General features: G+C 39.6%; 4 protein-coding genes across 7 annotated transcripts; 1 reads left to right on the plus strand and 3 right to left on the minus strand.

Moving 5' to 3' along the window:
- Positions 1-21: 21 nt before the first annotated feature.
- Positions 22-4510, minus strand: LOC115768901 (protein halfway). 2 transcript variants are annotated; one of them, XM_030713617.1, is made up of 4 exons: positions 4205-4508; positions 2244-3136; positions 1511-2021; positions 22-1451 (listed from the first exon to the last, which is right to left on the minus strand). In XM_030713617.1, the coding sequence occupies exons 1-4, from the start codon at positions 4220-4222 to the stop codon at positions 1059-1061; spliced, it is 1815 nt and encodes a 604-aa protein (XP_030569477.1). In that variant the 5' UTR covers positions 4223-4508; the 3' UTR covers positions 22-1058. The 2 variants fall into 2 exon arrangements, with proteins under 2 accessions (XP_030569477.1, XP_030569478.1); XM_030713618.1 differs by having other exon boundaries at positions 1291-1451; positions 1516-2021; positions 4205-4510.
- Positions 4511-4774: 264 nt separating this feature from the next.
- Positions 4775-5629, plus strand: LOC115768902 (protein C19orf12 homolog). Its single transcript, XM_030713619.1, has 3 exons — positions 4775-4951; positions 5025-5248; positions 5304-5629. The coding sequence occupies exons 2-3, from the start codon at positions 5047-5049 to the stop codon at positions 5522-5524; spliced, it is 423 nt and encodes a 140-aa protein (XP_030569479.1). The 5' UTR covers positions 4775-4951; positions 5025-5046; the 3' UTR covers positions 5525-5629.
- Positions 5630-5770: 141 nt separating this feature from the next.
- Positions 5771-9608, minus strand: LOC115768910 (vacuolar protein sorting-associated protein 18 homolog). The gene is made up of 5 exons (XM_030713637.1): positions 9213-9608; positions 8508-9148; positions 6596-8015; positions 6377-6528; positions 5771-6319 (listed from the first exon to the last, which is right to left on the minus strand). Exons 1-5 carry the CDS (start codon positions 9484-9486, stop codon positions 5855-5857), a joined length of 2952 nt encoding a protein of 983 aa, XP_030569497.1. The 5' UTR covers positions 9487-9608; the 3' UTR covers positions 5771-5854.
- Positions 9609-9766: 158 nt separating this feature from the next.
- On the minus strand, positions 9767-11062 carry LOC115768908 (DNA repair protein rhp57). Of its 3 annotated transcripts, XM_030713634.1 has the most exons (5): positions 10862-11062; positions 10700-10806; positions 10474-10634; positions 10274-10402; positions 9767-10001 (listed from the first exon to the last, which is right to left on the minus strand). In XM_030713634.1, exons 1-5 carry the CDS (start codon positions 11014-11016, stop codon positions 9816-9818), a joined length of 738 nt encoding a protein of 245 aa, XP_030569494.1. In that variant the 5' UTR covers positions 11017-11062; the 3' UTR covers positions 9767-9815. The 3 variants fall into 3 exon arrangements, with proteins under 3 accessions (XP_030569494.1, XP_030569495.1, XP_030569496.1); XM_030713635.1 differs by lacking the exon at positions 10474-10634 and having other exon boundaries at positions 10774-10806; positions 10862-10881; XM_030713636.1 differs by lacking the exons at positions 9767-10001; positions 10474-10634 and having other exon boundaries at positions 10350-10402; positions 10774-10806.
- Positions 11063-11543: the final 481 nt, after the last annotated feature.

Genomic DNA, 11543 nt, shown 5'->3' on the forward strand with positions numbered 1-11543 from the left:
AAAGATGCGCTCAAAATATTTATACAATATTAATACATATTTTCAATAATGAAAGCACTTTGATTTTAATTTATTTTCACATTTTGACAAATATGTATAGCATACAAAAAAACGTTACGCAACGAAAATACATTCAAAAGAATTGATTACAGCGATAAGTACGAAACTACATATGTGAAAGTATTTAAATACTATAAAGCGGCAAACATAATAATGATAAAACTTATTAAACATATTTTAAAATATAGTTATGCAAAAACACCACAAAATCAATGGTATTGAATGTATGTATGTATGTATACGTAAATGTTTTTCTTATTAGGCACAAACATTTACACAATCAACTGCAAACATGCGTGGCAATACGTCTAGTAACATGGCATAAAGTAGGTACTATAAAGATTAATAACAATAATAAAAATATAAAAAAAAAACTATACAAAATCATCATGCATAGATGTGAACATAAAAAAGCGCATTTTTTTCTTAAAATTATTGTAATACATATTTAAATTGCAAGAAACCACAACAATAAATATCATACGCAAAGTAGCCAGCTGTACTGATTTCAATCGAATTTTTAGAAGGCGTACTTACATGTACATACACAAAAGCGAATCCTGCAAAACCGTACTAAGTAACTAAGACTATACGATTTTGGATATTCATTATTTCTTTATATAGCGCAGTAAATTCTAGATATTTCACGACAATACGCAAATTTACATACAATAATTGACAACAAATATACATAACTTTTCATTATAAGGGGTTATTTAAAAACTAGATAGTAGAAGGCACATTGAAATTGATATCCGTCATAGTGTGTCATGGTGACGTCCAGTCAGGCTATAGGTATATATATATAGGTACATATCGTTTAGATTGTACACAACATTTTATTGCAGCAAATAGATGCAATATAAATAAATCTATGTATATATAGGCATATGTAAGAAGGCACATCAAAATCGATATTCGTTATAGTCGCTCATGGTGAAGTGTCAAGCCGATATGCTATGTCCACGTTCAGTCTGGCTATTTATCGGTTAGTTAATCTAGGACTCGCACAGCCAGTCGCAGGGCAGTTTCGGCATTTTACTTGCTGGCCATGGTAAGTAGCCGGCTGTCTTGAAAACCCAGTAGTCGTAGGAAACCTTTGTGATCAGAGCTAGCAGAAGAATTACCTCCGCTGCTATTAAATAGTATATGTAGTCCGTCCAGTCGGGCGGTGACTGGCACAGCTTTGTTTCCTGCAGCTCAATGACGCTTTGAGGTAAATTGCGGCATCTTATGTCCATGTAGTCGGGTATATCGGTACTGCGTTCCTTAAGCCAGTTTTGCAACGTTTTTGCCGAGTTGCAGTCACATTGCAGTCTGTTCTCAGCCAGATAAATGCGCCGTCCAATGCCCGTATCCATAAGAGCATTGTTCAAAAAATATTCGGGAATCTGGAAGAAAGCAAACAGCAGTATATCCATGTTAAGTAGAAATGGCATCGTTTGCTCACTTTACTTAGGGAGTTGTTCCGCATGTAGAGGCGTTGAAATTGCTCAATGAACTTGGTACCCTCAAATTCGTATATAGAAGATATATGATTATTATCGGCGACCAGTTTTACAATATTGTAATAGGTGGGATTTGTATGGAAATGATCTCCCAGGCTGCTTATTTTGTTGTTGCTTATGTTTAACGTAAACGTGTTGTCCGGTAACTGGGATGGTAGCTCAACCAAGCCAAGGTTAGAACAATCGACATTACACACGGTCCTGGATTGATCGCCCTGTATTATCATGATACTGTATATATTGCAAGAACAGTTGCCATAATTCGGTATACTCGGACACTTGGTACCACATTTCTTGATGCTTTCAAGTTGTTTAACGGAAACCAGATCTGTGGAATTAAACCACTTGTGTGTCGCGTTATACAAACAAAATGAGTGTTCCGGATTAACAATGTTGAATGAGTCGATATAGATGATCTCGCTAAGGGGCTCACAAAGCAAACGCATGTTCCCACTGTAAGATATGATAATATTATAATTATTAAGACAGAATCGAATATGTACAGGAATAATTCTTGTAAGTTGCCCTGTTTGCATTAATCTGGGATCCTGGTGATCGGTAGCTATCAAATACTAGTAAAGTCCTGATAACTAATCTTCCCTACTCAACTTTTTTCAAGATATCTCAAAAATAATCTTAAATACTCTCTACAAATCTAGGACAACCAACACTCACCTAATGTCCAAGGCAATGTTCTTGTTCTGGTTTCGATTTGGCACACGGGAAAGCAGATTGTTCGATATGCCAAGAAATTCTAGGTGGGGCACATCCTTGACAGCCCGTGATGCGATCTCTGAAATGTTATTATTCGATATGTTAAGGCACTTTAGCTTGGAGTGTCGCGGGAAGGCATTCGTCAGTTGCATTATATTTCCATCCGTGACGGCAAGTGACTGCAGCGATCGATATATTGGATTGGAGAGGTTCATAGCCTGCACGGTAAGATTGCGTACATGCAGGTTTGCCCATTTCGATATGTTGCTGCAACTTGAGATCATTGAAATATGCGTAATGTTGCAGCAGTACCAAGAGTTGGCACGCGTCGGATGCTCACGGCACTGACAGCTGTTGGAGTCGCGCTCTCCAGGACTCTGCTGACCGTGAGCCTGTGACAGGCTGCCATTTTGTCCACTGTACGCAGTCATATTATCTGCAGTTATGTTTTCGGCGCCAGTATCTAGCAGAATATCCGCTCGGTCGGGTATGTGTGGATCATCGCCACTAGCGTTGTGGCGGCGCCAGTTGAGGCACAGCTCCTCTTCCGCATAAAAACAATTTCTCAGATATTCGGGCAATTCGGAAGACACTGCGGCTGATGGTGTAGCAGCCGTCGTACTGGTCATCGGTGTTATAGCTGGCAATGAATCTGCGTTGACTGCTTCGTTCACACGATGCAGATTAGGTGCCGATGTGGGCGATGGCGCCGATACCATAGACACCTCTATCGGTTGGGTTACCAACGGGGACTCCGGCTCTGATGAGGTTGCTGCCAGAGACTGCGGCGGCACCGTCACCTGCTGCTCGGGACGCGCGCATGCTAGGGCCAGCAGCATTAACAATAAGACCAGCTGCAAGGACAGGATAAGGGGCGCGAATTTTATTGAAATTGTCTATTGATAGCCACAAAACGGATATTCAAATAATAATACGGCGCTTGGCCCAGCCAGCGGGATGTTTACACAATTAATTAGCGCACATGTAATTCAATAAGAACAAGGCTTGGCCCGCGGTTGCGGCAATTGACTTGAGTGTTGCTGGTGATGTTGCCAGTTCAGCTATTTTCTAGCTTTATTTGGCTACTTACAGTGGCCGTGGGGCAGAAACAGTTAGCGTTTTATAGCATCATATTGGCACATTGTGCTAATAAAGCCAATTCAGCTATGTAAAGCAACACTGGTGATAGACGTAGGCGACTGAATAACGCGCGAGTCGAAGGCGCGCCTCAGACACAGAAGGCTATATCAACAAGTAATTACGTATGTATGTACCTACACATACACATTTATTATGTGATATACACACGAAGTCCGGATAAATGTACGTAAACGTTTATACATGTACTTTTTCCTTATGAGAAAGATGCATAGATAAACACACACATACATACGTACACATGAATATATACAATCTGTTCAGCGTATTTTAGTAACTCTAGTAAATTTCACATGACGCCGGTTTGCTAATTCTTTAATTTATTAACGAATTGCCGCAGATTGAATTATTTCTTTATGTTTATGCGAGAACTAATGGATGTTTGCTAATAAAGCCATATTAACATTAAATCTGCGAGAATTCGCGTATGTATGTATGTACGTACATATATGTTAAAAATATGTATGTATGTACACATTATACAAATAAATATTTTGACGTCGTATTTTTTCGCAATATTTATCCATTACAATATGATCCTCACATTAAAATGATCGATATACAAACAAATAAATATGCCGTGAGTTTTAATCGCTGTTAAATTATATTCTAGAAATGCATTTTATGTGCATGCAACTGCAAATAAAGCTTAAAGTACACATAAAAGTTGACATATACTAGCAAACATAAATATACATGCATATATGACTGTCAGTACATATGTGGGTACACTTGAACATATTGCGTATGCGCGATTGACTTACAACTTTACAATCAACCATTGCCTTTGTTGAAGCGCGACGACAACTGCGATTTGATAAATCAGCATTTGTATGTTTTAAAAACAAAACATGATCATACTATTGACATTTTTAATCTCTTATATTGTTTGCATATGCTAAAAACTACAACACTACAGAACAAATTTCAGTCATATCAGTCAGTGGTTTTTTATGTTAAAAAGCAAATTGATACATTTGTTAACATAAATTTAGTAATATACAGTTTAATCCGAAATATTGAACAAAATCAAGAAACAGCGTATGTTATCGACAACAATACGCACGCAACAGTGTTTTAAGGCTGCCAGCAAGAAGTAAGCGCGATTTTCATGTACTAAAATACTAAACATGGTAATATAATCTAGAAATGCAGTATTTTTCGGCATTTTTGTGTGTGTTAAAATACTAAATTTCTTTTCGCAATGACATCATATTTTAATTGGTATCATTAGAGATGTTAGAATCTCGATGACACTATCGTATATGTGTTTTTAATATTCTGGGAATGAGTAATGCTGCGTTGTTTTTTTTATAAATATTAAAACTATCGGTTTTGCCCACACCATATATCGGTCTCTTTCTGTAAAAAGGTCTTTTTGCAGGAATAGCAATATAATAACTGTTCCTTGTGCCATGACGCGACATCAGATGTTATTTGAGGAAATATCGCGTAATATTAATAAATCGCAAGCAACAATAGCAATAACCAACAATAACGGAGCCGAAGAAGTACGCAGATTTTTTAAGCCATACATACATCTGTGCCAAACCAAAACTATTTCATCACCTTTTATTTTAACAGGAATAGAAAATAGATAATCAAAATGCCGATTGATACGCGTGAGCTAATGGAAGCTATTGCAATTGTTGCTGATGAGCAGAATATACGTGTAGCTGTGAAACAATCTGCAAAGGGCACAGCGATCTGTGCTGCCTGCTGTTTTGCAGGTGGCCTACTGATGGGTCCAGTGGGCCTAGCTGTTGGTGGCGCTGCGGGAGGAATTGCCGCTTACAAAGTGACCTGTGGTGAGTGTGTTGATCACGACTCGTGCTGCACTTTATTAATTGGTTTTGTTAACAGGCACATTTAAGCCGCTGGGAGAGGTAATATTAAACGATTTGACAGACATGCAGCGCGAGCAGCTAGTGCAGCATGTGACAAAAGCCGTCGCCGAGGTACACCCCACAGACTTGGTAATGCTGCTTCCGTTGATAACGCAGAACGCCTCCGTTCAACAGGCTGTGCTCAGTACAATTATGTCGTTTGTTACCAATGAACTGCGCATGCAAATTGTTGACTGATAAGCTGATAAGTGAATGCGTCCTGGTCCAATTACCGATTTTACTGATGTACATACGCAAATGCAATTTTAATAATAATTGCCTTAGATACTATATATATATATATATATATATAAATATATAACTGAAAAATATTTGCCCTCACATGGAACTTTGATGTACGCACAGCCTGAACCGTAAAGCAGTATTGCCATTTTATCTGCCTGCAGTTGGCACGAATAACAACAAATTTCGGCACCACTTGCATTTTTAACATTGGAACCAGAATCGTGCGATTCGGGTAGTTTATTCTAGTATATACATGTATACGTTGCAATAATTAAGGCTCTGCTATTCCCACTCGACGTTCACCTGATCCCAATCGTCGAAAAAAGGCTGGTCTATGGTCTCAATCAACAGGCCACAGTAGAGGCAATCGGACGCAAGTATTTCCTCGATTTCTGTTTTGAGATCAACGCGTTTCACTTGTTGCTCGGGTGTGTGATTGGTCGAGCCTATTGTTTGTGCCATTAAAGTTTCCATTTGTTGCTTCAGCATTGTAAGTCGGCGACTGCGTTCCTTATTGATCATTGGTAAAACCTGTTTTTCTAGGCAGTCGCTATGGAACTTATGCCCACAAATAAACACAAAAAACGGCTTTACCAGCAGTATAAGATCACAGATGTCGCACACGTCCTGTGCCTCCATTCGAATGCTGTGTTGTTTCAGTTGACGCAGTTCCTTGCACACAAGTTGCGACTGCTTCCTTGTTTCAGCCATGTCCTTCTGCAGGACCTGTATGCGCTCGTTGTATTTCTGCAAGGAGGGAACATGGAATTAATATATATGATTTGCTGTATACGTCAAGCTTACCTTTAGAGCATCACAAATAGCCTCTTTAAAATTGTCGATCTTCTCAAAATCTGAAAAGAATGGCAGCAGATCCTCAATCCGCAACAACTCGCTTTCATTTAGCAGGCTCAGGGCCTTTTTTACATCGTTCGTACCCTTAATTTCATGGTAGGCTACAAGATTATTAAAAACCATGGATAATTTTATTGGGGTTGTCACGCCTGCAATAAATATATTTACCTATGCGTAACCACAGTTTGCGGCGCGTCTCACTGTCCTGTGGCCTTAATGCCGTCTCTTTGGCTAACTTCATATCGAATTGTAGCGCCAAGTCGACAGCAGTTGTCCACATGCACAGCATACACTGCAGGAACACACAGGCCACCTTCACATCCAATTCAGTGCAGACCTTCAATGCGAAGTGAATGTCGTAATTAACCAATGTCTCATCCCGGCCCTGTATCTCCAGGTATTTCATTAGCTGCTTTGTATCGTATTGCGCATATAGATGCAGGAGGAAATTATGTATGGCATCGTTTGAGGTATTTAACTTATAGACGGCAAACTCGAGATAGCGTATGACCTGCTCCCGCTGTTCCTGCGTATCTATTATAATAAGGGTGGGCACTACTTTCTCAATGTCTAATTTCGAGCCTTGTGCCATCAGGGCATCGATCGTTTGCTTTGGCAGCCGTTTCATCAGCTGAGGAGCATACTTGTAGTAGAGCGTCAGATCTCGCTGCTTACACAGCGTTTGCAGCGCTTCAGCATGCCTTTCTGCTTTCAGCTGTTGTCCGATCACCTCCTCGTAGTCGTCTATAGAGATTGCGAATTGCGTTAAGTTGTGCGGATCCGCATGCTCTGCAATGAGCTGTCGCACAGCAAGGCGCTGCTCATTTGTGCATGCCAAAACAGATGGCTCACTCATGAACTCATCGTACTCCGCTTGCCATTCTTGGCGCAAGGATTCGTCGTTGCCGGGCGTGTTAATTTGCGTTAGATAGAGATCGATCAACCAGATGATTAGGGCCTTGATGGCATCAGCTTGATGTTCGGCCCGTTCTTCCACATTCATCATGGTCAGCTTAGTGAGTCGCTTTTTAACGTAGTTAACTATTGGTCTTTTATCGGGCAGCACCATGAATTTTAAGCACACCTTTTCAAATGTTTCATTGGTTTCTGCATAATAATTTGCGGCCGCCTCATAAGCGCCTTCTTTAAATGCGGCCTCGGCACGCTGCGCCAATACCAGCTGTAGATTCTCGGGCACTCCGGCGGCATGCGCCGTTGCCAGTTCGTATTGGCCCCTATTTAAATATATACGCCATATGTTTCGCTCCTCGTGGGTGATTTTTAGCGTAAAGACCGCTTTGTCTGTATAAACATATACGGCACCTGTCACAAGGTCCCGTTCCATATTTAAAAGCTTCCCAACTCTGGCCTCATCGAATGATTCATGGTAGACTAACTCCTGGTTAAGCAAACATATGGCTTTTATGTAGTCCGCGTAAAGTAGCACGGCATGATACTCCGTCAGCACGAAGGATTTGGGCACATGTATACGGCGCTCGTCATAAGACAAATGTTTGCCTTTTTCCAAATCCAAATTGATTAACGTGTCGCCCATCAGCGGTTCACTACTCTTAGGATCTATTGAAAGCTATAATCAGGAACGAACAGTATTTAATAATAACTGTAGATACCTTATGGAAATATGTAACGCATATAAAAGTATGTATATTTTTTATCAAATGTTGTAGTCATGTCTGTCTGTCTATAAGTATGTTTTTAGGAATCTTTTTTAGTCGTAAAATCTTGTTGTATGTCCGTCACAGGCAGTACATATGTCGGAACTCGCCAGATCGGGTTAATATTTTACTATCTGACCAGCCTTAATATCTCATTAATAACAAAATAATATATAACAAAATAATATAATTACATAGCTCAGAGGAATGGTCGGTCGAAAAATAAGTTTTCGAATGAAAAAGTGTTGGTTTGCACAATATCTAGAGCAAACTCAGCAATTACTATCGCTCTTACATATGTACAAAACTGAGAGCCACATGATTATATGGGCTCTTAATCTTCGGATTACCGATGATAGCCGTTTTTCTATTGGATATAGCGATTGTATGACAGTAGCACTTACCTCACCAATGCGTATGCCAGCGCCGCACAGCCAGGCCCATTGTTTTGGATACTTGCTATTGGGAGGAGCAAAAAACCGAAGCGTTGAGTAACTCAAATCGGTTTTTTGTTGTTTTTGGGACAGCTCCCGCTCGCCATTTACATAGCTCGCAAATATGGGCTGCAGGGAACGTTCTTCTGGCTTTAGCGTTTCGTAGAATGTGTAAATACTGTCCGGTGTGTTGGCAACAACTATCCAACGATTGCTATTAGGCACACGCAGCACCTCCAGCCCATTAATGGGATATTTGCTGAGACCCAGACCCAGGTCGTAGAGCTGTTTTTTCTGCGTATCGCTAGCTGGTCCCAGTTCTGTCTCAAAGATGAGCCCGCGACTGGTGCCCATTAGTATATAGCCTGTCGTGGATTTGTCACCGTGGTATGTGTTAAAAGCAACCGATGTGATTTCGTGATCTTTTAGCTTCTCAATTCGACGCACTTTAAGCTGTTGTCCTTGGGGCGATTCCGTACTGTGTATGTAGAGAAAATCGGACGAGACACCTGGTGATTTGGGCACTAATGAAACAATGAGGTGATGGCCGGTAGTATCAAGAAAAATATTTGTAATTTTATAGCCAGCGAGATATTTTTCTAAAGCAGTTTCTGTAAGCAAGTGCAGAATCATTATTTTTAAGATACGTAATCGATATAAAACGGCTAAGCTCACGGCCTGGTGGAATTGCGCGAGGTAGAAAGAATCGCAGCAGTGTCAACCGCCCTTCTGCTGATAGTAAACAAAACAGCCAGTTGTTTGCGACGATCAAATGCATCAAGTCCCCGCTGCAGTTGCTGGGTATATTAAGTGTCATCCTGCGCTTACTGAATATTTCTTCATCTTCTGCCTCATCAAATGGGTTTCCGCCGGCAGTGGCAACGTAAGTATTGGAGCTCTTTTCGATACGGGGCAAGAATTTTGGCTGCGACGTCTTCGCCTGTGCCATTTTCACTTTGTTGATCTGGTTTGTAAAATCTTCGATAAAAGGCTTCGCTATGGGTTTGTTTTTAATCTTTGTCTAACTGTTACTTATTTTCCAATAAACGCCCTATTTCGTGTGACCGATGAAAATGTGCAAAAAAATACCAAAAAAGATTAGGCTTCGACTTTACGTAAATATACTAAGCTGTTTTTTTTTGTTTGAACAGAAATTCGAACGAGTTCAAATAATCATGTACTTACATTGTTTATATAATTAAAAAATAAACAAGATTCATGTACCTCTCAATAGTATGCAAGCTAACCCAATCAGACTTTTTATTTAAAAACGCCTGATTATAATGTGTATTTAAATAATTTGCAAATTAATCTCTTTGTTTTCGACCTTTTTCCTACAAAACATTCGTTTTCTGTAAGCCAGATGCGTTTATTTATCAATTGCGAATGCTTTTGACCTAGGACGGCCTCTAATTGAAAGCGACTCATTCGCCGTCGATATCCTTGATTGTTAGTTAGGACGAACTGCGAAGAAGTAATCAGTTATCAAATTTATGATATGAATAAAGATCGGAATCAGTGTTGCCAACTGTCACTTCAAAAAATAAGCCGAATCTAATAATAATATATATATAGTATAATAAAAGTTAACTAAGAATTTAAATTGCCAATAATCAAAATTTCTTTAAAAAGGACAAACTTAATAAACGATTCTCACTGGCTAACCTTTTGAAAATAGACAAATTCAGCTCGAAAATAGCTGAATTGGCAACACTAGTTGAAATATCAGGACTTACAGCTACATCGTGCATCCGCTGCAGTTGACGCATACCATCGTGTACTTCCATCAGGAGTTCTGTGCGATCGGAGACGTTATTTACCATACGAATTGCAAACGATATTGAATCAACTATGATCAGTTTTATCTGCAAGGGTAAAAAAGGTTTTCTTTAGCAAGCTTATTTACTAATAGACGAGCATTCGCTGGTGTGCGTGCATTGGGCTCCTTCTCTAGGTACTTATGGCAATTCAATAAGCCAGCCAAAAGTTGAGCAGTATTGCGGCAGTCTATATAATACACATTCTGCAGCATTTGGGCTGCTGTGAGTGCTGATTTAGATGTGCATCTGAGACGCGCAGCAAGGTCTTCGGCCAACTCTGTATGCATGAAATAGGGTAGATTAAAAATTTGATCAATGGCTGTAAAACACCTTATCACAAACCTTTTAGTCTAGCTGGATTAAAATCCTTACGGGTATCAAAATATAATGCCTTGCCCGCTAAACCACAAGCATACCTGGGTATTTGAACATTTAAGCAGAGCTTCATACTAGAATATCGATTGCTTAGTGCATGTTTTAAATAAAGCATTTGTTGTTACTTGCCATAATTGGGTCTTTCCTGTACCTGGTTTGCCGACCAATTCGTATACTTTGCCTGGTCTAATGCCACCTCGCAGACATTTATCGAGCGGTGTTATGTCAGTTGTAATCGTCGGAGATTTTTCGTCCTTGAGAGTTTTTGCAGTTTTAAATTCCATTGAGATTTGCGTTTAATAAACGCGTTTCAGCATCGGCCATATCTTTGAGTTCTCTGGTGTGCTATCAAGATTAACAGCAAATATCGATAAGTTATCAGCTGTTCTGCAAACTACCTACACATACATTTACTTATGATCAAGCGAAGCGCTACATTTTAAATGCTTGTTAACAGAGTTCGGTGATTAATATTGAATGTCTCTGTAATTAATAATTGCAATTCGTGGGGTAAATGTTTTTTTAGGTTTTTTAAATTAGGTTTTTAAAAAAGTGTTCCTCGTAAGAGCCAGGAAGCTGAAATTGTCACAGTAGCTACCGTATATGATGAAGGTGCACGTTAAGCTGAGTTTCGAGAAATTCCATCAACATGAGAGGAAAAATTGCGAAAAACATTTTTATGAAGCTTTTTTGGTTACCATTCTATTGGCCTCAAAATCATTTTAAAAGATCATTGTTTAAATTAATCTGATGAATGTTTCACCCTTTTTGATAAATGCATTCCTCCTTGGTGGAAAGGGCGATCAAAGAT

Source organism: Drosophila novamexicana, unplaced genomic scaffold, assembly GCF_003285875.2.
Source record: "Drosophila novamexicana strain 15010-1031.04,08,12 unplaced genomic scaffold, DnovRS2.1 tig00002069-arrow-arrow-pilon, whole genome shotgun sequence".
Taxonomy (NCBI): Eukaryota; Metazoa; Arthropoda; class Insecta; order Diptera; family Drosophilidae; genus Drosophila; species Drosophila novamexicana.

Bases quoted from the DNA above. Each gene is read 5' to 3' on its own strand.
- LOC115768902 (XM_030713619.1), top strand. From the start codon at position 5,047: ATGCCGATTGATACGCGTGAGCTAATGGAAGCTATTGCAATTGTTGCT. The intron at 5,249-5,303 runs GTGAGTGTGTTG...TTTTGTTAACAG, and splicing joins CGCTTACAAAGTGACCTGTG to GCACATTTAAGCCGCTGGGA.
- LOC115768908 (XM_030713634.1), bottom strand. From the start codon at position 11,016: ATGGAATTTAAAACTGCAAAAACTCTCAAGGACGAAAAATCTCCGACG. The intron at 10,807-10,861 runs GCAAGTAACAAC...TCGATATTCTAG, and splicing joins ACAGGAAAGACCCAATTATG to TATGAAGCTCTGCTTAAATG. The intron at 10,403-10,473 runs GCACGCACACCA...TTACCCTTGCAG, and splicing joins ACCTAGAGAAGGAGCCCAAT to ATAAAACTGATCATAGTTGA.
- LOC115768901 (XM_030713617.1), bottom strand. The intron at 2,022-2,243 runs GTGAGTGTTGGT...CATATCTTACAG, and splicing joins AACATTGCCTTGGACATTAG to TGGGAACATGCGTTTGCTTT. The intron at 1,452-1,510 runs GTGAGCAAACGA...GCTTTCTTCCAG, and splicing joins GGAACAACTCCCTAAGTAAA to ATTCCCGAATATTTTTTGAA.
- LOC115768910 (XM_030713637.1), bottom strand. From the start codon at position 9,486: ATGGCACAGGCGAAGACGTCGCAGCCAAAATTCTTGCCCCGTATCGAA. The intron at 6,529-6,595 runs GTAAATATATTT...ATAATCTTGTAG, and splicing joins CAAACTGTGGTTACGCATAG to CCTACCATGAAATTAAGGGT. The intron at 6,320-6,376 runs GTAAGCTTGACG...CCCTCCTTGCAG, and splicing joins CTATTTGTGATGCTCTAAAG to AAATACAACGAGCGCATACA.